Below are 27245 nucleotides of genomic sequence, written 5' to 3'. Positions count from 1 at the left end.
CTCGGACTGAAATCGTGTTTCAGAACTGTATAGTTTTGGATTGCTTTGCCTTTGTTTGCAATTCCGTTGCACTGTGCTGCATTGCAAAGATATTTTTTTTTTATCCTCATACTCGGCGTTATTTTCTAAGGCTAAGTGTTTATATCTGGTTTGGGGAAAGCAGATGATATATTAGCCACCCAGCACTTAATTTTGATTGAACTGTTTGCAATTTGAGCTATCAATCTGGTTCTCATCCTCACTCAGCTGCTACCTTTGAAAAAGATTTGTTCAAAGTGCATCTGTCTGCATCTTGGGGAAAAAATAGCTCATTTGATCATTCAGATTCTAAATGGAGTCTTGAGGAAGAGGGTGGTGGCGGTTAAATGTTGGCAGCAGGAGCTTAAATCAGCATGTTAGAGGTGCAGCTAATTGGTCTGATAAAAAAGCATAGTGATTGGTTTGTGTGTGGGAAGAGAGAGGAGTGGTAGCTTTAGGCTTACCTAATTGGATTAAGCGAACCAGAAAGGAGTTGCCGTGTAGATTTTTAGATGATAGGATAATAGAGCGAGGCGGTAAAATATACGAATGGACAGGAGCCCAGAGGCACCGCTAAGAGGAAGTTATAAACGCAGAAGCCTTCCTAATAAAGGCCTCATTAAGATCAGTTAAGAAAAAAGATTGATCTTCAAAAGCGCCTGTACTGTCATGGAATTACAATTACTCTGCCACAGTTATATAAAACATTTTTACATAGTTTAAATCGGCAGGACTTTGATGAATAATTATCACTGATTAGCTTCTTTTTGGAGGAAGTGGGAATGCATAAAAATGTTTCTGCATAAGATAATGCATGAAAACATGTTTTCTGTAGAGCTGTATGAATTGATCCAAAGATTTTAATAGCATCAATACCAAAGGTAGTATTGTTATTGAATCGATATTAATGTGATGAGGGATCAATATTGTTTCAGTCCTCTAGGTTCAGTATGTAGCCCACTGAATTGTGTTCAATTCGCTTTTGGAAATGAAAACGTATACCACAAATATGCACTATGAAAAATGTCTGAACCTTTTTGGTTTGACCGCCATGTTTGTTTTATTTATAGCCTACAGCACATTAAAAACAACAGTTGAGCTTAAGTGCTTTAGAGACAGAGGCAGGTTTACGTTCCAGTTCACCAACAAAGTTTCAGAATACGCAAAAAGGTGTAAAAATCACAGTGATTTAGTGGTCAGTAAAATGTGGAACTTGATGATTCATCTCTTGAATCGTGATCGCTCTCCCTTATATGCGCTGTCTTTACAGCTTAAAACCATCAGCATCGGTTTTAGTATCGGCAGTAATGGCCATGTATTTCGATGGTATCGGAAGGATACCAAAATTTGCAGCACAGCACCGGTTAACTGCTATGCATGCAGTTTCATCATGACCCTCCTCCTGCAGCATCGCTGGACTGGATTGCTCTCACTGTAAGAAAGAGCAATTAATCCACAAACAACAGCTGGCTACGCTAAATTATAATTTAATTTTAATTACAACTGTTTGCATTTAAGTGTGGCGAAGAACCCGTTGTCGTTGTTTTTGTTTATCTACGGTATTTTTTTTTTTTCTTACCAAGTGCATTTACCGTGTATGCACTTATTCAGAAAAGTAGACAGAATCTCTGCCATAGGAAAGTCCCAACATTTGCAGATTTAAACTAACTTGGAGTTTCATTTGAATTGTTTCTATCTTGTAAGTTTAAAGATTTTGTTAGCTCGTGTTTTGAAAGCGGTCATGGGGTGCTGAGATACTTGGTGATTTTAAAGCCAACAGTGTGCCTCCAGCGCTTTTGTTTAGAAAGGGTGTGGAGCTGGAACTGTATCTTACTTCACACCCTATTGTGCAGTAATTTGCTTTCTAAATGCACGTGTGTGTGTGTGTGTGTGTGTGTGTGTGTGTGTGTGTGTGTGTGTGTGTGTGTGTGTGTAAGTATATGTCTCATGTGTCTGGGAGTATAAGGGGTAAGGGTGATGTCATATTTGATGACATCATTGCAGACGTGCGGGGAGTGCAGATTAGTGGCCGTTGCTCTTTCTGAACCAGCTCTCCACAGCTGCCCTTCCTTATCAGTACGCCCGCCCAGCCCTTTATTCCCTCGTGCCAGCTCTGCCAAAGTGTAAGCTCTAGAAATAGCAACCCCCCCCCACACACACACACACACACACACACACACACCTCCTCTCCTCTTGTAGTCTTACCATTCCAGGCTTAAATTGAGCATGGCAAAACCATCCTGCCCACTTTCCAACATCACTACTACCAACCCTTTGGCTGGCCCCCATCAGTCAAGTCACTTTGCCAAAGCTGAGCTTCAGCCACATATGTACAGTGTTTATCTGTCTGAGTTCCAGTACTGAGTCCAGGTCTTCCAGCTGATCTGAGTTCACTGTAGGCACTCTGGAGCTGGTTGGCACCACACACATTTCTCACTCCTCTCAGTCCCAGCAACACTGGGTGGGGGGGTCAACAGCAGTGGCTTAAAGAGAAAGGGGCACACCTCGCACAAGAGTTGACAGGACAAAGAGCACACATACAAACTCCCCCTGGAGCCACACAGGGGGCAGGGCAAAGCTAGGCTGAACTACACACACATGCGATCCACACACACCCACGCATACAGGCACTCACACATCGCACGCAGGCTCCTCCCTGTGCAAGGAGACAGAGACGGGAGGCGCAGTCAATCACTGACAGAGGAGAGAGAGAGGGGGTTAAGCGGGAGTTGCTGAGAGGGGGGAGGGACAGGCAGAAGAGGAGAGGGGGGAGAAATCTTCATCACTCCAAAATCCGAGTCAAGTGTCAGGGCGCCTTTAAATTCGTTCATGCGGAGTGAAAGAAATAAACAGAAAAGGAAGAGGGAGTGCGTCCCATTTCAGAGACAACACAGGAAGTAGGACATGCTCTGTGCAGGGTGAGGAGGGAGAGCGCGAGAGAGGGTGGGAGAAAGGCAGGAGGAGAGAGGGAGACCATTGTAGCGCTCATTCCCCACCCCTCGCCTTAAAGCAGCAGCGAGAGGAAAGCGAGATGTAGTCAGGGGAGAGAAGGAGGGAAGAAGAAAACCCACAAGTAAGGAAGAGGAGAGGCAGGCGACCGTCCGCATTGGCAGCAATGGGGGGGGAGAAAAAAATGGAGCTCTGAAATCGCCTTTACCCTCATCTATCTCTGCTTCTCTCTCTCTCTCTCCTTTTTTTCTCCTCTCTTGGTCTGACTCAACCTCGGTTTCTCTCTCTCAATGCCTGCCTTCGATTGCTCTGTGAGATTCTAACAATGCCGGGTGAGTGTTATCCTGCTTTTCTTTCTTTCTCTCTCTCCTTTTATTTGAAACATGTCACTCGCCACCCTTTTTGCACGTCGGTTTACGAACTGAGAGATTATTTTGCTGGGTGTGAATGTGCGGCGGCGAATAAGGAAAAGTGGTGGACTCTGGTCTGTTAGATGGAGATGCTTCATTAAAGACTGTTTATGCTCTTCTGCCTCTCGGTGCTCCAGTTGTGCTGTTCTCTTACTACTTTCCTTTCCTGTAGCGGTGATAATGCAAGAGAGGGTGCTTATGATCACACACAGGCGCACATACACACAGACAGACAGGCACACACATGCACCCTGCGCACTTTCAGGACTCAGTCATTATTATGTAATTGGATTTTAACTCCCAATTCAAAGTAGTGCGTTTGTTATGCGTGAGATCATGTCGAACCCCAGACACGATCATGAGAAGATGTTCTTTTTTTGTTTTGTGTTTTTTGTGGCAGTTTGGGAGTGCTTTCCACATCCTAATTGTGGTACCATCACACAAAGCCGGCCTGTGTGACAGAGGGCAGCCAGCTAACGCGAATCAGATGACTGGGCCACGATGTGAGGTCAGCCTGCCAGTTTTGGCCGGCAGCTCTCAGTCCAAGTCCCATGCTGGAGGCAATTAGCAGTCGGAGAGGTGTGTGACAGGAGAGTCTGCGAATTCCACAGAGCAAAAGCTTCTTTTTTCCCCTGTGTTGTTGCAACATTGCAATGGCCGCGCAAGTGGTTGGCAATCACTTCATCTAAGGCTTGATAACATATCACAAAATGTGATTCAGGCACTACAAGTTATTGTGCTTGCTATCTCAGATTTGTTTACAGTTAGGATGATATGTTTGATTCTTCCATAAATGCGTAATCCAGTCAATGCACCAAACATAGCTTTGAATCAAAGTATGGTTTAATCCAGTTTGCCGAGCGGGTCATTCTATAAGTGTATCATGACAACAGATAAAATCCTCAAGCCGCCTGTAATTGTTCCACACACCCAAACTTCCCTGCCACATTATACAAGAAGAGCTACGTTAAAGAGCTTCTGGTGGGGAGCAGGAAGCAGCTCAACATTTATTCTCCTCCGAGGAGATTGCTCCTTAGGAGAAAGCCACCTACCCGGTTTAGAAAACACGCAAATTGATGGCCGATGATTAGTTTGCTTGTTTACTGTGGTGTGCAGATACGCTTCAGCGTGAGAGCTCAGCTGGTGGCTCTTGTTGATTGTCGCCTGCTCTCGAGCGCTCCGGAACAAAGCCGAGCTTGACTTCTACATATTGTGCGGGACAGTCGATGTTTGTATGCAGTAACAGTAGGATCCTCCTTTTAAATGTTTTTTTTCCCTCCTATCCTGAGGTGCTGTATCTGCTTCCATACATGCGCAAATGTTTCTGTGCATGTGATTGCCCGTTCGCATACTGCCTTCAGACGCAAGTTCGGAGTCGTATGAGGGATGGAAGTGTGAGAAAATCAGATTTTATTTTTACAGCTTTAAATGTTTAATTAGAGCAAAAAGGAAGAGATTGACAAATATGACATGCTGATAATCAGGGGGAAAATACAACAGAGGGAAAATGGAGGAAGAAAATAGAATGACTGAAACAACAAAACATAGAAGGAGAGACACTGAGCAATTGTTTATGCCCCGGTATTTTGCACACTAGTTAATTCTGGGTGACTAAACCTCTTATGCAATGTTCATTCACCTGCCAGACTGTTGCTCTTAAAATTTTCTCCTGGACTAAATAAAAATAGGATCAAAATGATTGAGGGGGGAGTAACTGCTAACATCCAGATGCAGCAGTTACTACCCCCTCAATTATGTTACATCTAGAAAATGTGTGTGATTGAAACATCTTTCCAGTTTCAGTATCTTTCCATTTTTGCTTCCTGTCTCTTTATATAGTTTTCAAAGCGCTCTGTCGCTGTGTAAGCACTCTATCATAGTGCAGATTGTCTTTGTGATGTCCATTGATTCACTAAGAGCTGATGAAGTGGAGCAGAGCATTCGATCAGACACATGTATGGTGGGGGGGCGGGCAGGCATATAGCACTACAACCTGGGGCTACTGCTCGAATGGGAGCGGGGTCAAGAGGTTTGGACCACCGCTGGTTTAGAAATGGGGGAGGGAAACGCATTTGGTCACCGACATAGATAGGGGCAGGTGTTTGTTCACACTGTCCATAAATGTAAATAGTAATCTTAGTGTTTCAATGTGTAGCATTACTTTCCACAAAGCCTCAAATCTCCAGATTTGAGTTCTTTTTATCTTTTTCTGAAATTTGAAAAATGAGTTTGGTTATTAAAGAGCATTTCAAAAATGTATATCAACAAAGCTGTTTGGGATTTTAGTATACACCGATCAGACATAACAAAGTGACTCTTGACAGGTGAAGTGAATAACACTGATCATCTTTTCATCATGGAAACTGTTACCGGGTGGGATATTTTAGGGAACCAGTAAACATTTTGCGCTCAGAGTTGATGTGTTAGAAGCAGGAAAAAAAGGGGCGAGCATAAGGATTTGAGCGAGTCGGACGAGGTCCAAATTGTGATGGCTACTGTAGATGACGGGGTCAGAACATCTCCACTGAAGCTCGTGTGGGGAAGAAACAGTGGGGAACCACTAACAGGGTCATGGGTGGCTTAGGCTCACTGATGCACGTGGGTAGCGAAGGCTTGTCTGTGCAGCCCGATACAAGAGACGAGCTACTGTAGCTCAGATTGCTGAAGAAGTTCATTCTGGTTCTTATAGAAAGGTGTCAGAATACAGAGTACAGTTTGTTGTGTATGAGGCTGCTTCGTCACACACCAGTCAGGGTGCCCATGCTGACCTCTGTCCACGTTGAGACACAACTCCATCGTCCTTTTGTCCACTTTATTAGCTTCAGTTCAGTTGTGGAGCTTACACTGAAGCGTAGCACCCCATAGTTAACATACATTCTCTCTTCTCACACGTGAGTTTCTACTACTCACTCGCGCTCACTGATGACATCATGACCCAGTGTGAACTCTAACCTTTTGGCAATAGTGAAACTAGAATAACGCACAGAAAATGTCCAAAACATCACATGGGGATGACCAGGTGCAAGTGCATCACTTACCTGGGGAAACGCCTAGTATCCGGATCCAATATGGGAAGAAGGAAAACCCAAGGAGGAGCTGTGATGCTTTGGGCAATGTTCTGCTGGGGAAACTTGCCATCTATGTTGATGCTAGTTTGACACGTACCATTTACCGAAGCACTGCTGCAGACCAGGAATGAGTTTGAGGTGTTGACTTGGCCAAAGATCCATGGTGGCCCATCCTCGACTTACAGGACTTGTTGGATCTGTTGCTAACATCTTGGTGCCATATACCACAGCACACCTTCAGGGGTCTAGTGGAGTCCATGTATCGATGGGTCAGCGCTGTTTTGGCAGCAAAAGGGGAACCAACACAGTATTAGGCAGGTGGTCATAACAACTGTTATGAGTACAGCTTTCCTAAAGTATCTAGAACTGGCATCTAAACAGCGTAACATGCCTAAAGTGCTTCATTTTAATCCATTTTTTTTTTTATATAAAATGCATAGCATTTAGCCTTGTTTTAGTCAAAGTGATTAATCTGAAAAGGATCTGGGGCATAAAAACAAGAGAGACGATGTGGCCTTGCAAAAAACCCCAACAAAACTGTCCCATTTCAGACGGCTTGTTTGTTCAGTGAGTTAAATGCGTTGTCACTCCTGGTGCACATCAGCAAATGGGAGGCGGGTGTATTGCTCCAGTCAGTGCTCACCGCTGTGAATGAAAGATGGCAGACTGGGGTGAATGAAAGGCGTTCGGCAACATTATTCTGCATCTCCTCGACTTTGCCTGGGAGGAGATGAAAGAGGAACATATGCTCGTGATGAGGCAATGTTGCGCGTTGTCAATAATTCAATCACTCATGCGCTCTCTTGCCCCGAAGGCCACAGTGCAAAGTCAATAGGAACAACGGGAGAGGAGAGCTCTCAAGCATCAGACCTACAGGTCTCTTTCTGTGCGTCTGCTTTCATGCTTTTTTTTTTTTTTTTAAATCTATGTCTTTATGTATTTCTTCTACCCAAACAAACACACTGCCGCTGATGTTAATGCTGCGTCTCGGTTCTTTTTGTGCGTCTGTTTCTCAGCAGTAAGCTGCTTTGCAGAAATGAAATGGAAGGCAAGCTGTACACGGGGAAATGAATAAAGGAGCCAAGGCTGGGAATTGTAATACCACCTTGTACCATTTCTTTTTCCTTTCTCTTCCTGTGCCTATGTCTGCAGGAGACGGAGGCACTGTCTTTGAATTACCTTCATGTCTTAACAGCGCTTTAGCCAAAACTGACAAAAACACATTGAATTTTGTTCCCCTCCGACTACATTTGGACAGTGACATCACAGTGACGAGGGATTTACACGCACTCCCGAAACACACCGAGGGTATGTGGTGCGCTTATTAACTGTTGTTGACTCTAGAATAGGGAGTGGATGATGCAGATAAAACCTCCAGATAGGGTTTAGTGTTTAGATAAGACTAATATTCTGTGTATCATTTACTATCAACAAATTCAGCGAAAAGATCCAGTGCAGCAAGTCATTTATCTTGCTAGTGTATGTTGTGAAGCCAAAGGGAAATACAGTATGTGCATGACTTCACGCAGCCATTGGTGTTATTAGTCAGCAGTTATTAGTGTTATTATGCCCTGTGTCTATAAATACTAACAGTTTTAGTACTGTGTGTCTGAAAATACTGTCTGATATTTGGGTGGGGTGTGGTGGTGGTGGTGGGGGACTACAGTTTTATTCTTTCAGGAAATTACTTGAATTTAAGACTCGGGGGGAGGGCAAGACAATGCAATCCTTTATTTGACTAATTGATTTGTCAAGGTTCTTTATGACATGATGCAAAAATCTCCTAAATCCAATTTATCTAAATCTAATATTGGTATTTAGTTGTCGTGATCTCCATTAGGCCTGCAGCACAGCTAATCTTTTTTCCTCCCACTTTTAAAAATACACAGACATATCAAAACAAGACATGCAAATCTGAGCATTTGAAGGCAAATAATCCAGTTTGCAATGTAATTTTATTTTTGTTGTAAGGTAAAGACCCTACAACAATACAGAGAAAACCCCAACTGTCAGATGCCCCCCCCTGCTGTATGAGCAAGCACTTGGTGATATTGGGAAGGAAAAAGAAAATTTAACGGGGGAAAAACAGAACAAGGCTAAGGGAGGGGCAGCTGTCTGCTGTGAGGAAATGGGGGTAAGAGGAAGGAGAGAGGAAAAAAGACACAATGTCAAAGAGAGCCAGAGATTAATAATAACTAATGATTAAATGCAGAGTGTGTCTGAACACATAGAAAGTGAAAAGAGGTGGAGAAGAAAGACTCAGTGCATCATGGGAAGGCCAGAGCAACCTAGGACTATTGTAAAAGTAATGAATGTGTGAAAGGAAAGCTTTTAATGTATTTCTTACAAATAGACAGGGTGTCTGCCTCTCTAATCCAAACTGGGAGCTGGTTCCACAGAAGAGGGACCTGAAAGCTGAAGCTCTGCCTCCCATTCTACTTTTAAATACTCTAGAAACCACAAGTAAGCCTGTAGTCTCAGAGTGATGTGCTCTATTGGAGTGATGTAGCATTATGAAGTCTTTAAGACCTTGCATGTGAGGAGAAGGGTTTTAAATTTGATTCTGGATTTAACTGGGAGCCAATATAGAGAAGCCAATATGGGAGAAATATGCTGTCTTTCTAGTCCCATTTCAGACCCACATATTAAAATATTGAAGTAAAACATCAATGACTCTTTCAACTAAGATTCCACCAGAAAGTATGAGCTACTTTATCTCTATAACATTGAATTACACTGTGTGTTCTGCACCTCTCCTTAGCCTCCTATCTTGTTAGTCCATCCATCTTTTTCTTTTCATCTGCCCTCATCTTTCCTGCTCCCTATGTTTCAAGATGTCTCCAGCTTTCCCCATCCACCTCCGTCTCTCCACCATGCAGACTTGTGGAAGCTTGCCTGGAATGTACTGTATCCACAGACTATTTTTACTCTTCTTCTTCTCCTTCTTCTCTCCCCCCCTCTGTATTTACCTCTGTACATGCAGGTGTTCCTCCTCTAAGCAGGTCAGTGGTTAGTGGGGGAAGAAAAGCACCAAAGAGGCGAGGCTTCTCAGGGAATACCTGCAAAGCAGGCAGCAAGCCAACACAGCCCTGCCTTCACTTGTGATCTCATCCCTTTGCATTGTTGGTCGCTGCAGTCCGCTCCTGACCTTGCACATACCCGCCAACACGCTCGCTGGCACGAGTCTACGTGGATTTTTCCTTGCAAAACGGCATCGGACAGACAGATGCAAATACGCCTTCTTTGTACATCGTAATTCAATTATAAATATTCAGAATACTAAAAAAAAACAAAAACCTGTGCAGTCAGATGACTCACCGAATACAGAGGATCATTGTTCAGAATGTTTCCCCCTCCAATGAATAATGAAGATTCATTAGAATTTTCTGGATCCGTCCTTCTCGTGCTACTGTGATTTCAAATGAGCTTCAGTGGGTACAACTTCCTTTTCCTTGTCCCACATTCTATTATTTATTTATATCTCCAAACAAACCAATAAGGTATGATATTATCGCGGCCTAGACCAGAGGAATGAGGAAATCCCCCCTGAGTGTTTAGTCTCCCAGCTTTGCCCCGGCTTTGTAAGTTAACCTTTACCCGGCCGCTCTCCAAAACACCAAGGCATGCAAGTGTGTTTACTCTAGATAAGAGCAAACAACTCCAAATCATTACATGAAGGGGGGGACAAGTACATTCAACCTAGGCCAGTTTCACCTTTCAAATGTTGCTTAAACTGTTTGAAAGCTGAGCAATCGGTGCAGCTAGAATGGGCTTTCTGCTGTACAGTTCACAGCGAATTGAGCCATACAGTAGGTGATTGCTACCAGCTCCTATGTCGTTCTCGCTTGACTCTTGGAATGATTGAGGTATAATATTCTCCAGTCATTCAGAAGCATTCTAACTCATTTAAACTAGTGTATGCCAAAGTTTTCAAATTATTGTTTTGGCAGAAATGACAGACATTTCTGGGTTTTCTTGTTTTGTTTTGTAACTTAGGCATCGGTTTGAATTGAGGTGTTTCTTGACAGCCTGTCTCAGCAGCCGTGTCTTCCGTCACCAGGTCACCAACTATGTGGAAAATGGGAGGGGGAGTGGAAGCAAAAAACAAGCGACACATCTGGCAGCGTGTCCATTTCCTAAACTTGGTTGGCGTCATTTTCTTCTTCTTGTCTCGCTCTCTCATTCTTTTTTTTTTTTTCTTCTCCTTTTTCCTTGAGTCCTACTCGCTAGCCAAGGAACCAGGATTTTCCCACAGAACATGGTACTGAAGGCTGAGCCATTGTTTCCTGCTACAGGGAACGAGAGAGGGGGGTGGGTGGTGGTGGAGCTGGGGTGGGGGTTGACTTCCTGGCTGCCAGTACAGGGCCCATGTCAGTGTGAGAAAAAGCAGAGGAGACTGATCTGATGACTTTGAAAGTGTGTGTGTGCCAGAGAACGAGTACAGCTAGATTAACTTCTTTTTTTAAAAGTTGGAACTAAATGACTTGTTGGTTTAACTTGGTGGTTAAAGGCAGCACCCATATATGAATACACAATCCTGGATAAGTTACAGTGACCTCAAAGCATTATATCAAAGCCCCTTGAACTTTTCATGCTGTTACTTGTGCTTTATTTTATGCCAGTGTAATTTCAAAGTGCAGTGTGGGCAGGCCTGTCCTAAATAACAGCGCTGTCTTTTTAAATGGGATGTGGAGATGGGTGTGTGTTAGTAGCAGCAGACATCCTTAGGGAGCGGTGTGGTGTAACTCAGAGGGCAGAGTCTCCAGCCACGTTCCCAGAGACTCAAAAATAGTCAAGGAAAACGCAGGGACGGTTCACTAGCGAGGAATGCAATCCAACGTAGAGTTGTGCATTTGGGGGAATCCGGCTCCGAGAGGTCCTGCTGGAGAATGTTTCACCTATTTAGTAAATCGTAAGTGTCACTTTTGTTTTAATGCTGTGTTCAGGGGAACGACTGCTGCTGTGGATAGCAAAAGCACAGCTGCACTCTGTGGTTTCTGGACCTCTGTTGTTGCATCCGTCTCAAGGGTTCACTGTACAATGTGGCTTCCGTTCAACTAGTTTTTAGTACATAAATGACAAAGTGCTTTCCTTATGAAATGATTTGTAAAAGGAAAAAGAAGGAGGAAAAGTGCAATCTGAACAGTCGGACAGGAAGGTGGCTAGAGGAAAAAAACAGAGACAGGTTTAGACTTGGAGATGAAACTATTCAATGCCAGAGGCAAATCTTGGCTTTAGATTGCAAATAAGATCTCTGTATTGACAGCACACTCTGAAGTTTAGAGCCAATTATGTGTGAAAATAACTATCTAACTCTGATATGAATAAAAATGCAGCTATGAAGGGGGGGGGGGGGGGATGCTATATGCAGCGATCGTAAGCTACTTGTTGTTTTTGCCATCTCAGTTTTGCCGTATTGTGTGGGAAGAAAAGTCTCTGCCCTTTTCTCCTCGTAAACTCCGGTGTTCGCCTGCGTCGTTGTCCAAAAGCCACAGGGGCGTTTGCATATTCAGGTCAAGAAGTGAAAAACACACTTCCTCATCTCCTCTGCTCATTTGCATGTTTTTTTTTTTTGGTTTGTTTTTTTAATCCATGTTCCCTGAGCACTTAGCAGTTATGCAAGAGTTCAAGAGAGAAGCTTTGTTGCTTCTTCCTAATTTGTGTTTCTTTCTCAGCGTAAAATGCTCACACGTGAATCCAGCACATGAGCACAGATGCTCACACTGTTTCCATGACCTTGGCATACCTTAGGTATTCTCAGCCTGAGTCATACCCGCTAGTATGTGACGGTCCTGATCCTAATAGTCTATTAATGTCACTGTGGAGGTTTGTTGTTAGAGCCTATATGTTGAACTTCCCCAGGTGATAAGATTAAATAAAAAAATCAATAATGGCTAATGAACAAAAAAAATGGGTGATGTTTAATCGAAAGTGTGTTTGTCTGTATGATGATAAACTTTAAAACAATCCAGTTGTATTTGTATAGCGCGTGTAACAGTTGCCTCGAGGTGCTTTTTATTGATTTAACTGACATTCAGTTGTGGACTGAATTTAACCCCTGCTGGGTTCACAATCCAATTTAAAACCTTCTTCTCACATACACGCTCTTTAACAATCAAGCCCCAACTTAAATACCTTATAGTGCCAACAGGGCACTTCTTTCTCAGACTGCAGGCTTACTTGTGGTCCCTAGGGTATTTAAAAGTAGAATGGGAGGCAGAGCTTCAGCTTTGAGGCACCTCTTCTGTGGAACCGCCTCCCAGTTTGGATCCAGAGACCGGATCTCTCAGCGTGACTTTGGTCTTGTCTCCCTTCCATCACTTCCAACCGCTCACACCACATGGCTGCCCCTCCCTGAGCCTGGTTCTGCTGAAGGTTTCTTCCTGTTAAAAGGGAGTTTTTCCTTTCCACTATCGCCAAGTGCTTGCTCACAGGGGCTCGTCCTGTTGTTCAGGATCTACTTTCTATGATTCGTATTGTATGGGGAAAAATAAGTATTGTTACACTGATAACACTTTATTGATCATAATAAATCATTAGGATATTTTTTCCCCTTCTTTTCATCACATGAAGTGCATTGATGCGGTGCTCATAATTCATTGGTGGTCAATACTGTGACCCTTGCCCTTTAGCTTTGATTTAAAGAGTCGCCGATAAGTATAACCTTTGACCTTACTATAAAATCTCTTGGCTTGATTGCCTCACGCCTGATGTAATTATGAGTACAGCTATGGATCCACAGTCGGTTTCCCCGTCCTGAAGAAACTGTACAATATGTTTTGATAGACCCTTCTTCTGACCCTTAACTGACCTGGGTTAGAAAAATGAAACATGTAAGAGGGATTTACCACATGCTATGACATCACCGCCAATGACAACCAAACAGTCCTCGCAGATCATCATTCAGTCATTCTGTATGCAGCCATTGTCTTTGCAGCCAGCTGTCCTGTTCTCTTTCACTCAGCGCACCAGCTCCAAGCCAAAAGCTCGGCCCCCACACCAATTCAGCTCTTCAGCAGTCCTCATTGGCCTCCTGCTGCGAGTGTCCTGGCAGATGTTACACTGAATTACCTCCCAGTCTCGCAGGGAGACTGCACACTCACTGTAATCAAGCTGGGTGTGTGTGTGTGCGTGCGTGAGTGTTACAAGACAGGCTCAGCGGCTGCCTTAGCTCTCTCCAACAGTTGCTCCTCAACCACCTGATCTCAGCTACCAGCCAATGCTTTCCACATTGTAATGTGTCTGCCAGCACTCTGAGTCAGACATCCCTACAGATGCCTAAAAAGGAGGGGGGAGGGGGGGTGGGCTCAAGGAGCTGATCATTTAGGAGATACTGAATACTAGAGCTAGGTCCCTCCTTTCCTGTGTGTATTTGTCCCTTTTGTGTGGAAAGGGGTGTGCATGTCTCTCTGTGTCTCATTCTCTCCTTTAAAAGCTTCCTTCCTCTATGTATATGAAAGTCCCTCTTTTGTGTGGCGCTATTCCTTCTATACTATACTCTAAGCCAATGTGTGGTCCACGTACAGCTCTACCTGGTTCTTATTATTCCTCGCAAAAAACGTTCATGCCAGCGCTCGTTCTTTTATTCCCTGGGTCGGTATTCCCACTTCCCAGTGTGATTTTTCATTTGTCTTGTGTGCTATTGAGACCACTGGCAGCGCAGAAGCCTAAAGTGTCAAAACCGCCATCAAGAATAGGTACTGCAAAGTGCTAACATGCTAGTTATGGACTGACGTCTGTGTTACCCCCGTTTACATGTGCATGAATGTTTTTTCCGCCTTTCGCTCTCAACGTTGCGACTCTCGCAGCCACGCCATTTAGCCACTCAGGGAACTCAACAACGTCACAGATGGATGAGCTTTTAATTAAGAGTTGAAGCTCAGATATTATGTGCAAATGTCCTCCCGCAAAGCCAATTGTAAGTGGACCGTCACTTTCAGCGGCACATCACAAATTCATTTCATCGGCAGCCTCTTGTCTTCATCTCAAGAGATCGGTTTTTCACCGTGTGTCAGGCTTCAGCTCTGGATGAGGTTTGCTCTGTTGCTCTGTTGCTCTGTTGACTGGATCCTCCGGCTGGCCTGATTGCTGTTTGGTCTCCGAGGCCTGTAGCCACATGTCAGCGGTGCAGCTCACACATCCACTGTTCTGCACCAGCAGCATCTGACAAGATCCCTTTTGTCTCCTTTTCTTTGACTGCTATTCTTTCCTGCTCTTACTATGGGCCAGAATTTTTTTTTCATTTTTTTTTGTTTTGTGTATATTCTCTTGCTACCCATCACCCAACTGTTCCGATGACAGTCGACAGATGGCTGGTTGATGCAGGAAAACGTACATGTTCATGGTCTTTACCCAAAATGCAAAATGCTGTTCTGTCGCTGAATAAAGTGTGAAACGAGAACAAGAATGCAAAAAAAGAAAAGAACAAAGAATTCTGACAGTGAGTGTTGTGAGATTTATTTTTTTTCCTCAACATCACTCCCTGAGTCCGTATTGCCTCATTATTCAGGCTGAGCACTGAGAGAGACTCCCCACGTCTGCCTGGATCAAACGAGCGATCGGACTCATGACAGAGTTTTCTGCAGCCAGTGTGACAGACACTTTTTTGTTCCACTGGTCCTTTCCACTGAGTCAGCGCCAAAGCAGTGGGAATAATGGACACTTCATTGTATGAGGCTTGATGCATGAATAATGGTCTGTTTGTCTGCTTTCCTGTTCATGTAGTGCACGTGTTTCATAATCAAGCTAGAACAATTACTCTGTGTGTGTTTATGTGTGTGCGTGTGTTTGTGCAGCATGTGTTTGTTAAGTGTGATGGTTTCCTCTTTGATGCTTTGAGTTAGGGACCCAGGTGCTTGCAGAGTAGTTGCTGCTGGCTGCCTGGATCTTTTTTTGTTGTTGTTGCTTTGAGGACCATCTATGAGCCAGGCCAGCTGCAGAAGCTGGAGAACGCTTCAGGCGCAAATGTGATGAAAAGTCACTGTGTTGGATATTGCTTTAGGTATAGTGTTACAAAGAACTGGTTTAAGCATTGTGTTGCAGTTTTTAACCCCAAATGTCTTTGACTGGTTTCACAGCACAAGAGCACTACATCAGTAGCCTTGGGGCGCAAACCAGTTAGGTTTTTTTTGTTAGGAGGAATAGGCAACCGACTTTTAACCCAGAAGGTACTACATAACTTTTTTTTAGTAGGTTCTCCGAACTGTTTACTGAAAGTTGACTCTAAACTGATCAAGACCTGACTTTTACAAACTACTATAGTCAGAAATGTTAAACATAAACACTCAAACTCATCTAAAAACACTATCAAAATTGACATAATTCAATAAGTGTGGCTTATACCTGTTTTCTAACTGCAGGCACATCCAGCAGCATCTCGACTAGCTCTGACAGCTACACTCAAGCTGGATGCAAAGCCTTCGCTCATCAGAATAGAAAAATCATATCACGAGAACGGACACAAGGGAATCTACTGCTCGGGATTTACGCTGCAAAACTACCTTTTTATATTTGTTTGTAATTCATTTAGGCTAAACAGCCTGGCAGCTGCTGGAGAGTGCACTTAGTGCATTGTGGCAGATATGGATAATCTTAGATCCCCTTATGGACTTTTTTTTTTTCTTGATCCTGTAGCCAATCGATCGGTTATAGAGCAGGCAGTCCAACAGTTAGTATTGATATTTGTTCTTAATACAGAGAGTTTCTCAGTTTTTGCTGACAGTGTTTAGAGTTGCACAAAGGCACACATCGTAGTTAAAGTGATAATAGGCAACTTTTCAACTGTCTGTGCACCTGCTGTAAAAATTGAATTGCTTTCCAACTTTCCATTAGAAACCATAGACATATCTTTTAAACTTGTATGCATTTCTCTCCTGAATTCTTTTTAACTTTATGTGTCTCTGCCTCTTTTTTAAGTTTGGCTAGATAATGTCTCACAATTACTTTGGAATAAAATAAGTTCATCTCGCTTCTGAAAGAATGAGTTAGATGCCATCAAAAATTTAGCAAGTACTAATTTGTTATCCTTTGTCTTTGATTGGCTGTGGTTGCTAATATGTTTACCTAAACATTGTCTCTTGTGTGCTTGGTAGAGAGGACTATTAACAAGTAACTGTCGTGCCAGCATGCAAGTTGGAAGAGTATCGATTGTTGTAAATGCTGGACTAACTAAATGCTGTGTAAACACTGGACGTGGGGGTGGTATCCACAGTAACCGCCAAAATTAAGAAGACTTAACAGTCTGCCTGGGTTTATTGTTTTTGGACGGGCTAACTTTGCTCTTTTGGCTCGTTCTTGTTGTTGGTTATTGGAACGACAACACAAAGAGGGCATTTATTTCCCATGTGGAGATTAGCACTAATTCACGTGGACGTTAATGTGTTTTTGTTGTAGTTCATATGATTGTAGTGAAACAAAGCAAACTCTTGTAGTAGCTCAGTGGGATGTGGATTTTGAGAGTGCTGTTGCTTTGCGTCGCACTCCATTAATTCAGCCTATCTCGAGCTCCCAGTACAAACACACTCCCTTGCGGTGTAGCCAGTGCAGTGTTATGCGTCTAAGTACACTGACGCCTATAAGCGCCTGATGTTTCAGACTGTATCGGAGCCCAGACAGCCTATCTGATGAACTCTCTTTACAGGATGCAGACACAAAGCGCACTGGGTGAAGCCCAGACACACTCAGGATCCATTACTCTGCCGAGGTTCAATGGAAACTCAGTTAGGAGTCAGTATTAGGGCTGGCAGAGCAGAACACAGTCTGTCTAGTTCTCACAATGGGCTGATGGGATTTGGCCTGATGCAGCAGCATAAATTCCTAAATAGTGAATGTACAGCTACACTACCAGGTTTCTGGGATTATAAAAAAGAAATTTAAACATTCATTCAGAGACAGTTACGTACTGGAAGAGCAGCAGCTTTGCTTTCCCACATAGCGCTCGCCAATTGAAGAATATTTTCACCAGTTTCTATCCCTCCTTGTTTTTTGTTTTTTTGGGGGCTATTTTAAATGTGCGGAACAACCAGCCGGATTGTTGTTGTTGATACATTTTGCTCTGCAGTCGGAAAAATTATTCTACAATTTGACTGAAGTGGAAAAGCTGGCATTGAGAAAAGAAAAAGGTGCAGATAGAAGCTGGTTTAACGGTAACGGTAGAAAAAAAACTGTGTTATGCTGCTACTCACTGCTCTGTGTCTCTCATCCAACAGGAGACAAAAACATAAATGATCAAAATGGGTTTAAATGAACATGTAAAGTCTGCAGTTTGAATCCAGACAGGAGACTCTGGTTCATGTTGGCAATATCTCAAAACTTTAGCATCTATTAAAAACCCAACAGGGGGCCGTCATGCCTTCCATCACATAAGAGGTACTTGGTTGATTAAAAATGCAATCCTCTTTTGTCGATGTGAAAGTATTTATTATCCTGGCTACTTGTCAGGGACTACAGTTACATTTCTTGGGGGTTGTGCATCAGGTTACGTGCAAGGTTATGGCTTAGAGGTTGAAAGGGGTTTCCAGTTATGTCATAGGTTACAACGTGCATTTCCCCACGGAAGTCTAAATCAAGCGTTACACGAGCACGTATTTCTGCATATTTATTTTCTTGCATTATGAGCCACTGGTTTGAAATATCTGTAATATTTAAAAAGAATGCCAGAAGAACACAGTGAGTGAAACAAATCTGAAGCACCTAAACCTCAGATGAAGGGAAGCGTAGATACAAGTTACTGAAGGATTGCCAAGGACAAAGAAGGATGTTTTCTTATAATGGATGAAGCTGAGGGCTGTAGGAATGAAAAGGAAAAAGCACTGTATTGCAGGTTGTCATTTGCAGGAGGTTGGCATGAAGGCTTTGTCAGATGTAGACGTTATGAACAGGATTCAGACGTCAGACACTCTTTTACTGTCGTTATGGCGAAGCGGCCCACAATAGGCTGTAAATTACACGTCGCGGCACAGTTTAATACAGTGCCACACAGATGACAGGCAGCATATTTATTTATCAATTCATACTTTCACAGTCTGGCACAATTCTCGCTGACACTAATGTTCTTCTAATACAATATGCTGAGAGGAAAAAAAAAGAGAGTCATTATGTAAGAATGAAATGGATGCCTTTTAGGGGACGCAGTGCATTCTTTCTGAGGCAGTTCTTCTGTACTTTAGTCAAATTCTGGATCATTCTTTTACAGATTAAATGCTCACGCTCCCTGTTCACCTCTGCCTCAGTATGAGAAATGCACGTGCTACGAGTTCATTAAAACGCAGCGCTCAGACGGATTGTTTTCCTGCAGTTAGTTCCCTTAGAATCATCCGTGCAGCCTTAGGAGTTTGAACTGTGGTCCGTGGACATTCCCTTCCTGTTTCTGACAGAACATCCCACCAAAGAAAAAAGCAAGAGAAAAAAAATCCCCATTTCCCCTCCTTTCTGATTATTTTACTTGCTCTCTGTTCTGCCCAGTACCCTGTCAGCCAATCACAAAGCAGAGGAAGGTGCAAAGTCACTTCCTCTCCAGCTGTGCTGGGGGAGTAAGAGCTTCTAAAACTGGATTTTCATATTCAGAGCTATCCTTTAGGCTTTTTTTCTCTCCTTTTTTCTGTATTTTGCACCTTGTTGTATTCTTTTCTTCTATTTCACAGGATGGCATTTTCCTCTGTACGCATGTGTGCGTACAGAGTATGTGTGCGTGTGTGTGCGTTTGTTGTTAAGTTAAAAAAAAAAAAAAGGGGGGGGGGGGGGGGAAAGCACAGTGTCCAGGTCATTATCCACTTCACATTGCACAGAGGATTTGGCAACAAAGCTGACTGACTCTACAAAGGGCCGCACGCAGTCACTAATCTGTCATTACGGCTGCTGCATTTTTCCTGAAAAGCTCTTCCTCTACTCCGCTGAAAATATGTACAGTATACACACGCGCGCGCACACACATGCATGGGATTAGTGTGTAAGCCGTCCATCGAGGGCACTGTTAAAAGACTGTTCTCACTCATTACATGAGCAATTGAACCCTTGTCTTCATCTTCCTCTCGAGTATTGGAGCATCAGGGGCTGATGTTATGTAGCGTGCCTGTTGCTGCGTGCAGCCCTCACTGATGTTACAGTATTTAACTTTTCATCCTCTTCCAGCTGCGATGCGGTGGGGATCGTAGGGTTAGTGGTTAAAGGAAACACGCGAGCGCTAAGTGCTTGTTTTTGACTCTGGATGATGTTGGTTGACTTCATGATGTGGAAATCTCAAATTAATGTTGCTCACCAGCATATATACATGGCGTAGAGACACATTTGCTCGTCATAAGTGACAGCCACTCAATCCAACTCTTCTGTAAAGACAGAAAGTAGGGCAACATCAAACACAGCAAACAGTGGAAAGCTCTTTACTTTGTCTCTTAATCTTCTTTGGCTAAAAAAAAAAAAAATGCCTGTGAATTGTGGGCTTAGGGGCCATCTTTGACAAACTATTGAACATTTCTCTAAGGGCACTCTGAGCCAGAGAATGCTGTTGTGTTTTGGGTCCCAAATGGAAGTCCAAAAAAGCATCTATGAAGCGGGTTTATAGCGGTGGAAGATGATTGCATCACGGGTGTCTGAACATTAATGATAATCTGTAAAATGCTTAACTTCCTATTTATGGTGGTTCCGCTGCATTAGTTGGCAGAACAGCTTGAGTCAATCCTCCGAGCTTGTTTCATTAATTCATTGATGCTGCAACTTGTAAATGAGGAGCCGCAAAGCATCTGCTATCGGCGTGCTTAGAAGTGGCTGCGCGAATGTGTCGATATAAGCGCAGCGTGCAAGCTCGTCGGCTGACTCGGAGGCAAGTGGAGCATCCTCTCCTCGTCCTCCTCACGCTCAACTTCCTTCGCGCTTGCTGTTATGGGCGGCCCATATGCTTCCTCTCTCGCTTCTGCCCGTCAAACTCGGCAGGGTGATTCAGTTTTCTCTTCTTCTTTCTCCGCTCTTAGATCTCATCTGATGCCAAGGCTGAAGGAGTCCCGCTCCCATGAATCACTGCTCAGTCCCAGCAGCGCTGTGGAAGCCCTGGACCTAAGTATGGAGGACGAGGTTATCATCAAGCCCGTTCACAGCAGCATCCTCGGGCAGGACTACTGCTTTGAGGTGAGAGGATGTCGGGGGGACGAGGGGGCTATATGCATCCACACACACCCTATATGCTGCTTTGCTTGTGAAATAAAATAGTTCAATAGTTAATGTACTTACTACAACTACACACATAGCTGACAGTCATCAACTGTATCTGAATTTGACATCCAGATGCTAGCAGACATCAAAGCTGTGCTTACAGGAAAAGTCAGTTTTTGGATTTACAGTTTGTTCTGCAGCTTTTCTGCATGCACAGCAGAATCCCAGAATAAGCTAACAGCTAAAATATTCATTAATTTTAATGAGCCTGCCTTTATTTGTAGTTCGAGTGAAGTAACGACTCTGTGTTGTTTTCCCAGTTACCACAACATGCTATTTTGGGTTTGCTATAACCCTTAACTGGCGCTTTCTCAACTCAAAGTAGGACTTTTTTTTGCTGAGTATTTCCTTAATCTGCCCATCACCCCCAAGATTTTAGTTTCAGATCATATAAGAAAAACTAAAGCTAAAAACAAGAATCTGGAACTGCTTGGTACATTTTTTTAATATTATTCTAACAGCAACACTAGCTGAAGCTCCTGGGCATTCAGTGCCATCTGTCATATCTACACAATAATAATACTCAAAAGCTGAGAAAAAGCTAATTAAAACTAATGGTCACAACAAATCTTCAGTATTGCTATTTATCCAGGAGGCTCCCATGTGCCATAGTTTACTAATTCACAAGTTTTAATTATTAGTTTGGGAAATAGGACCATAGGGTCCATAGGACAATATTAGCTATTTGCAAATATATTGGTGTCATCATTTGGCAACCCGTCTTTGAAACGCCACAAACGCAACAAGCAGTTGATTCCAGCAGAATCGAGCAGAGCGTGAACAATAAGACAAAATAAAATGACATTATTTTTAAACTGCATTCCCATATTATCTTAAGAAAGACTCATAAGTAACTAAAGATAACAAATGTAATGGAAATCTCTTCATGATTCATAATATCAGCCAATATATTGGAGTTCTAAGTCCCCAAATATTGGTGTTGGTATCTGTCTTAAAAAGCCTATATCATTCAGCCTCTAGCAGGAATATTTTTGGAACCAGCGAGTCCTCTAATCCCCTGTCTTTGCTGTAAATCTCCTTCTTTATGAGCTGCTGATGACCAGTCGCAATCAAAAGTCACGATAGAGCCGACTTCTCTTTATTGTGGAACACACAATGTCTGTGATTAACTCTTGATGACTTTTCTCTAGTTACAGAAAATCAGTGGAAGTACAGTGGGCAGTTTCTTTAATTACTACATGAAATTTGATGTCTTGTAATTATTGTTGTTGGAGCAGAGAAATTCAAAACAAATTATGACAGACTTTGTCTTTAATCACTGCATTAAGGGCTGAATTGTCAACAAGGGAGCTTCTTGGAGGGAAGTGACCCAATACTATCCTAAACTTTCTGCCCCGTGCTCTGTTCACCATTCATCCTACTGTGCTTATTTTAAACCATCCAGTTTCAAAAACAGCTCTCACATAAGGAGACTGAAGATGCTCCTACCGTTCTTTTGCTGTCTCTGTGGTATTTATGAGCAAAGTTTGTTCTATTTTTTGTTCTGACAGTATCACCAAAGCATTTTAAATTTTCCCTTCTCTCTGTGGTAGGTCACTACCTCCACAGGAAGCAAATGTTTCTCATGCCGTTCAGCAGCCGAAAGAGACAAATGGATGGAGAATCTGAGGAGGGCTGTACAACCAAACAAGGTGAGTATGCAAAAACACACAGTGGGTGTGAAGTATTCAGTGGTAATATGTTCATACACAAGTGTCTCAATTCCAAACCACACTTTGAAACAGTGATGAGGACAGAGCCATACAGAGTTTACACTGTGTTGCAACTCACACAGCAAGAATCTGATGTGTGCATGTCAGGTTTAATGAAGAAGGCATACAGGCAACATGTAAAGAGCTTTTTATGTATCAGTACCATCTGGGATCCTGACAAACAGCTGTGACAAGGGGAAGGTGGCAAACATTTTAAGCCAAGAAAATAGTCCTGCTCACTCAGCCTCTTCACTCTTTCATCCGTCATTATTTAGCAAATTACTCATTAATTAGATGTGGAGAAGTGGCGGCGTTGGGGGTGTGGAGGGGTTCTTAAATAGCTCTGGAATGTTCCTTGTCTTAGCGCTTTGGATAAGCGTGTGTTTTGAGTGGATGAAATGCATTTTTTTAGCAAATGTTTTTAAAAATTACACTTTATTTTGTAATTTTCCTCTAAAGCACTTTAAATATATCTACTACCACTAATCCACCACTACTATGATATTACCTATACCAGGTTAGACAGTAAAGAAAACTATAGCGTTTTTAAGATCATACATCTCGGTGAAAAAGCAGTTTCAGTTTTGGTTACATAAAGGCTACTGCACACAGTTTGTACTCTGATCTTTCTGCCAGAATGGCTTCCTAATGATCACAGTCACTAAGGAAGGCAGTGGCTGGAGACTGTGGCAGGAGCACAATTATAGTGACTGTGAACAAGGAACTTGAGATTGAGCTGCCTTTGAAATAATTGCTTGAAAGGTTGAGACCAGGTTTGTGACCGCTTGCAGCCAGTTGCCATCTTCAAAGCAACTTTGAGGCACCAAGATAGTGACGAAAACGCAATAAAAAAGACAGTCTGCAATCAGTTTGCAATTCAATTGGGTCAAGTTTGCAATTAGTCTGTAATTCGGTGTGCGCTCTTTATAATAATGAGGTGATTAACTGAGATAAACAAGGTGAAAACTGGAAATCCTTTGTCGTCTACAAACAGAGAAATTCCCATTAGCTACTTACATTCAGAATACTGCCAGAGCCTCATAGATTTGAAGAGTGAAAGTTGGTTGTCCAGAGGTTGAGGGCGTTGCACACTCAACCTAAGGTCAACCACTTGCAATCAGTTGCAGAAAGCCAAAACATTCAGTGCACTCACTGGGCAAACACCAATTGTGTGATTGTTTTCTTTCTAAACCTAAGTATTTTTATCAAGGCTAACGAAACTGCAGTTGAAGAATGAAAAAGCTTTTAAAGAGCAAACAGCAGCATATTTAGTTACCCTTTTAATTTCCTGCTTGGTTACGTCAAATGGTAGAACTTTAATTATCATGTGCGCAGTGACTCAGCACATGAATCACGCAAGTCAAGATATTTGCCGTCTGTTGGAGAGATTAATAAGGAAGTTAAGTGAGTGCTCATCATTTGGAGGGTTTATTCTCTAGATTTGTGGGGGACGGACCTGGAAAGGAACGCAAGTGCGATCCCTTGACATTCCTTGAAGGTTTATGTAAGACTGTGACATAACCAGGCAATATGTAGAAGAGCACGATGATATTTTGATAGAGACATATGTATGTTTTTCAGTTACAAATAGAAGCAAGTTAAAAAGCCTTGGGGAGGAAAAAAAAAAGGCCCGTCTTTTCTTTGTAGGTGTCTGTAACTCAGCTTAGCGCCTCAAATTTCAGCTCCCCGTTTCATGTAGCTGCACTTAAATGAATGGCGGAGACATCAAAAATAAGATGAAGAGCAACAGAAACACGAAGCATAAACGAAATTTAACTGCACCATTAAAAAAAAAAAAGTGAAACGTATTCAGATACCGGTGAGTTCTGGGCATTCCAGAGATCTAAAGTAGTTCTCGTGATTGTAAGACGCTCTGCCACTTCTTTTTCTTTTTTTTCCTCTTTTTTAAAATAATGTAATTCTTATCTCCTCTCTTCTTTTTGGGAGGTAGTTTTCAAAGGCAGTGTGAATAATGGGCCAAAAATATGCCCGCTCTTGGCAAAATCAATTGATGACATAAGAATGGGTTAGCACTCTGTGAAATAATGTAGGATATTTCTTAGCTCTTTATTGATCGGGAATGGAAGGGAGAAAGGGAGGTTTTTAAATTGCTTCAGTGAAATGTTTGAAATACTGCTGAGGTTGTTTTTGACTCTTGAAGCGGTGAGACTTCCCTGTCGGGGTCTGATCTCGAATTTTATCAGTTTGCTTTTCCAACTATGTGGTTTGTTTAGTGGATTTGTTCACTGCCTTTTTTTATTCAGTAAAAATTTTTTATCATGTTGCTTTTAAAAATTTGATCAAACTACTTCCTGTCATCTTCCGTCTCCAGGACAACAGCCGACGGGTCGAGAACATGCTGAGGCTGTGGATCATCGAAGCCAAGGATCTGCCGGCCAAAAAGAAATACTACTGCGAGCTCTGCCTCGACGACTCGCTCTACGCCCGCACCACCTGCAAGCTCAAGACCGACAACGTCTTCTGGGGAGAGCACTTTGAGTTCAGCAACCTGCCCGCCGTCAAGACCATCACAGCCCACCTCTACAAAGACACCGACAAGAAGAAAAAGAAAGACAAAAACAACTACATCGGACTCATCAACATCCCCGTCGCAGCTGTCACCGGGCGACAGTTTGTGGAGAAATGGTATCCCGTCAGCACCCCGAACCCGCCCAAGGGCAAGACGTCTGGTCCCATGATTAGAATTAAGGCACGCTATCAGAGCATGAACATCCTTCCCATGGAGATGTACAAAGAATTTGCAGAGTACACTACCAATAACTACATGCTACTGTGCTCTGTGCTCGAGCCTGGGATTAGCGTCAAGAACAAGGAGGAGATGGCGTGCGCGCTGGTTCACATTCTGCAGAGCACTGGCAAGGCCAAGGTTAGTAGCAAAGATCCTTTATTTCAGATGTTTCCATGTACCTTGCCATGAGGTAATGACAAGACATTATGAAAGCTCACAGGGGTTAACTGTTCCTCCGCTGCCTGCTCATCTTGTGAACTGTTGACCCTCTCCTCTGCTGTAATGCAGAGCAGACAAAGACCAGACAGACAAGTGATTTCCTCTCGCTGCACCAGCCTGTATTACAGTTTTAACTCAAGCTAATCCCTCGCACATATCCCCCCGCAGCGCTCCGCAGCATACCGATGCAGGACCGAGCACAATACGTCCACTGCTTGTCTGTAGCACTCCAAGCACAGGGATAGATTAGCTCACCACAGTGGTAGCTAAGCCTCCCATGACAGCAGGTCGTTGGGACTCAAATAATCTTCCATCAGTCTAAAATAGCTGCCTTTGACTTTTCTTTGACGGCACAATATTTGTGTTTTCAGCAGGTAAAACATGATGCTATTTTGACCTTACATACTGTAGCTATAAAAAAAGTGGAAATTTGTGTCAAAATCAAGTTTTATGTGCACATATTGTTCTGATACAGTATGTGGAGAAAAGCAGTAGGTTGTAGGTTTTTCTCAAACATTTGTGAAATAATGGGTCCTTCATTGTGCGTGGTGCTGTAGTAAAACGCTACCGTCTGGTAACAGCACAACTAAATATTCCATGATTAACTAGTAGTGGGATTTATGCTATATGGAATTGTTTGGGAACCACAGCGAAGTGACAGATCACGTAAAATGACAGAGCCTGGTTGTCAAGTGCTGAGGTGCATACTAGATAAGGCCCTGATGCTTTCAAAGCTCATTAACATTAGCACAAAAACTGTGTGCTGGGAGCTTCCACAGTGTGTCTTTTGGCCCTTCTCCCTCCTCTAACCCCACAGATGGAGCAGATGGCCGCCTCTCCCCTGAGCCTGGTTTTACTGGCGGTTTCTTCCTGTTAAAAGGGGTGTTTTTCTTTGCCACTGTTGCCAAGTGCATGCTCGTAGGGGGTTGTCTGATAGTTGGGAATTTCTCTCTGTTATTGTGGGGTCTTTATATATAAAGTACCATGAGGTGAATGGTAAATGCCTGTATTTGTATAGCGCTTTACTTAGTCCCTAACTAAGTAACTGGTGATGGTAAGCTACATTGTAGCCACAGCTGCCCTGGGGCGCACTGACAGAGGCGAGGCTGCCGGACACTGGCGCCACCAGGCCCTCTGACCACCACCAGTAGGCAACGGGTGAAGTGTCTTGCCCAAGGACACAACGACCGAGACTGTCCGAGCCGGGGTTCAAACCGGCAACCTTCCGATTACAAGACGTACTGCCAACTCTTGAGCCGCGATATTGTTGTTTTGATTTCACACTATATAAAATGAATTGAATTGAACTGAATTGAAGTTGTATCTTTCAAAGGCTCCTGTAGGTGCACTATGTATTAATGTCTATCACATCAGCATCACTTCGTCTTTTCTGCCTCGTCAGTTTCCAGCCATAGTTTCTGTTTCTGTTTAGTTTGCTTGTCAGTTTCTCATCAGCAAATGCTTTGGACTTTCTTTGACTTTATCCCGGCTCAGTGGGGCGATGAACGATTAGCGCTTAAGAAGTGATGTCAGTACACAATGTACTGCCACTCTGCTGGTTTTAGGCTCAGCACTGATAGCTGCTGATTGATGGGTGGGGGGGGAGGCCGCCCCTGGTCCCCGCAGAGATGGCTACTTCCTTAATTACTTTCAATTAATCCCAGACATCTGAGAAAAACACTGGTACTCTTAGTTCTTTCTCACCTCCTCCCCGGTCTTCCTTCCCTGCTGCTAGATGCACATATGCTGGAGCTGGCAGCAAGAAGTGCTACTCCCAAATGCTCATCTTAAAAGAGAGACACAGATAATTTCCCGAATACATCTGTGTTTCAAGAAAAGTCCTTTTAAATGTAGCCTTGCATGCTACATACTGACGCCTTTAGAAGAAGAGGCAAAGAAAAGTCTGAGGTTTGATTTG

At 43.2% G+C, this 27245-nt stretch overlaps 1 protein-coding gene across 12 annotated transcripts in view; it reads left to right on the top strand.

Annotated features, from left to right (window-relative positions):
- dab2ipb (DAB2 interacting protein b) overlaps positions 1-27245 on the top strand; it is a 209580-nt gene that overhangs the window by 144375 nt on the left and 37960 nt on the right. For 10 of the 12 annotated variants that reach the window (XM_085168636.1, XM_085168635.1, XM_085168637.1 and 7 more), the window contains 3 exons: positions 20410-20563; positions 22201-22299; positions 24692-25246. In XM_085168636.1, the coding sequence (XP_085024762.1) occupies positions 20410-20563; positions 22201-22299; positions 24692-25246 (808 nt within the window). Of the gene's footprint in view, positions 1-2776; positions 3300-10793; positions 11358-20409; positions 20564-22200; positions 22300-24691; positions 25247-27245 lie in introns of those variants that run through there. The other 2 variants (XM_085168646.1, XM_085168645.1) reach the window with 2 other exon arrangements.

Source organism: Neolamprologus multifasciatus, chromosome 7 (genome assembly GCF_963576455.1).
Source record: "Neolamprologus multifasciatus chromosome 7, fNeoMul1.2, whole genome shotgun sequence".
Classification (NCBI taxonomy): domain Eukaryota; kingdom Metazoa; phylum Chordata; class Actinopteri; order Cichliformes; family Cichlidae; genus Neolamprologus; species Neolamprologus multifasciatus.
The sequence above is the reverse complement of the archived record's forward strand: the minus strand, read 5'-3'. Positions and strand labels throughout refer to the sequence as shown.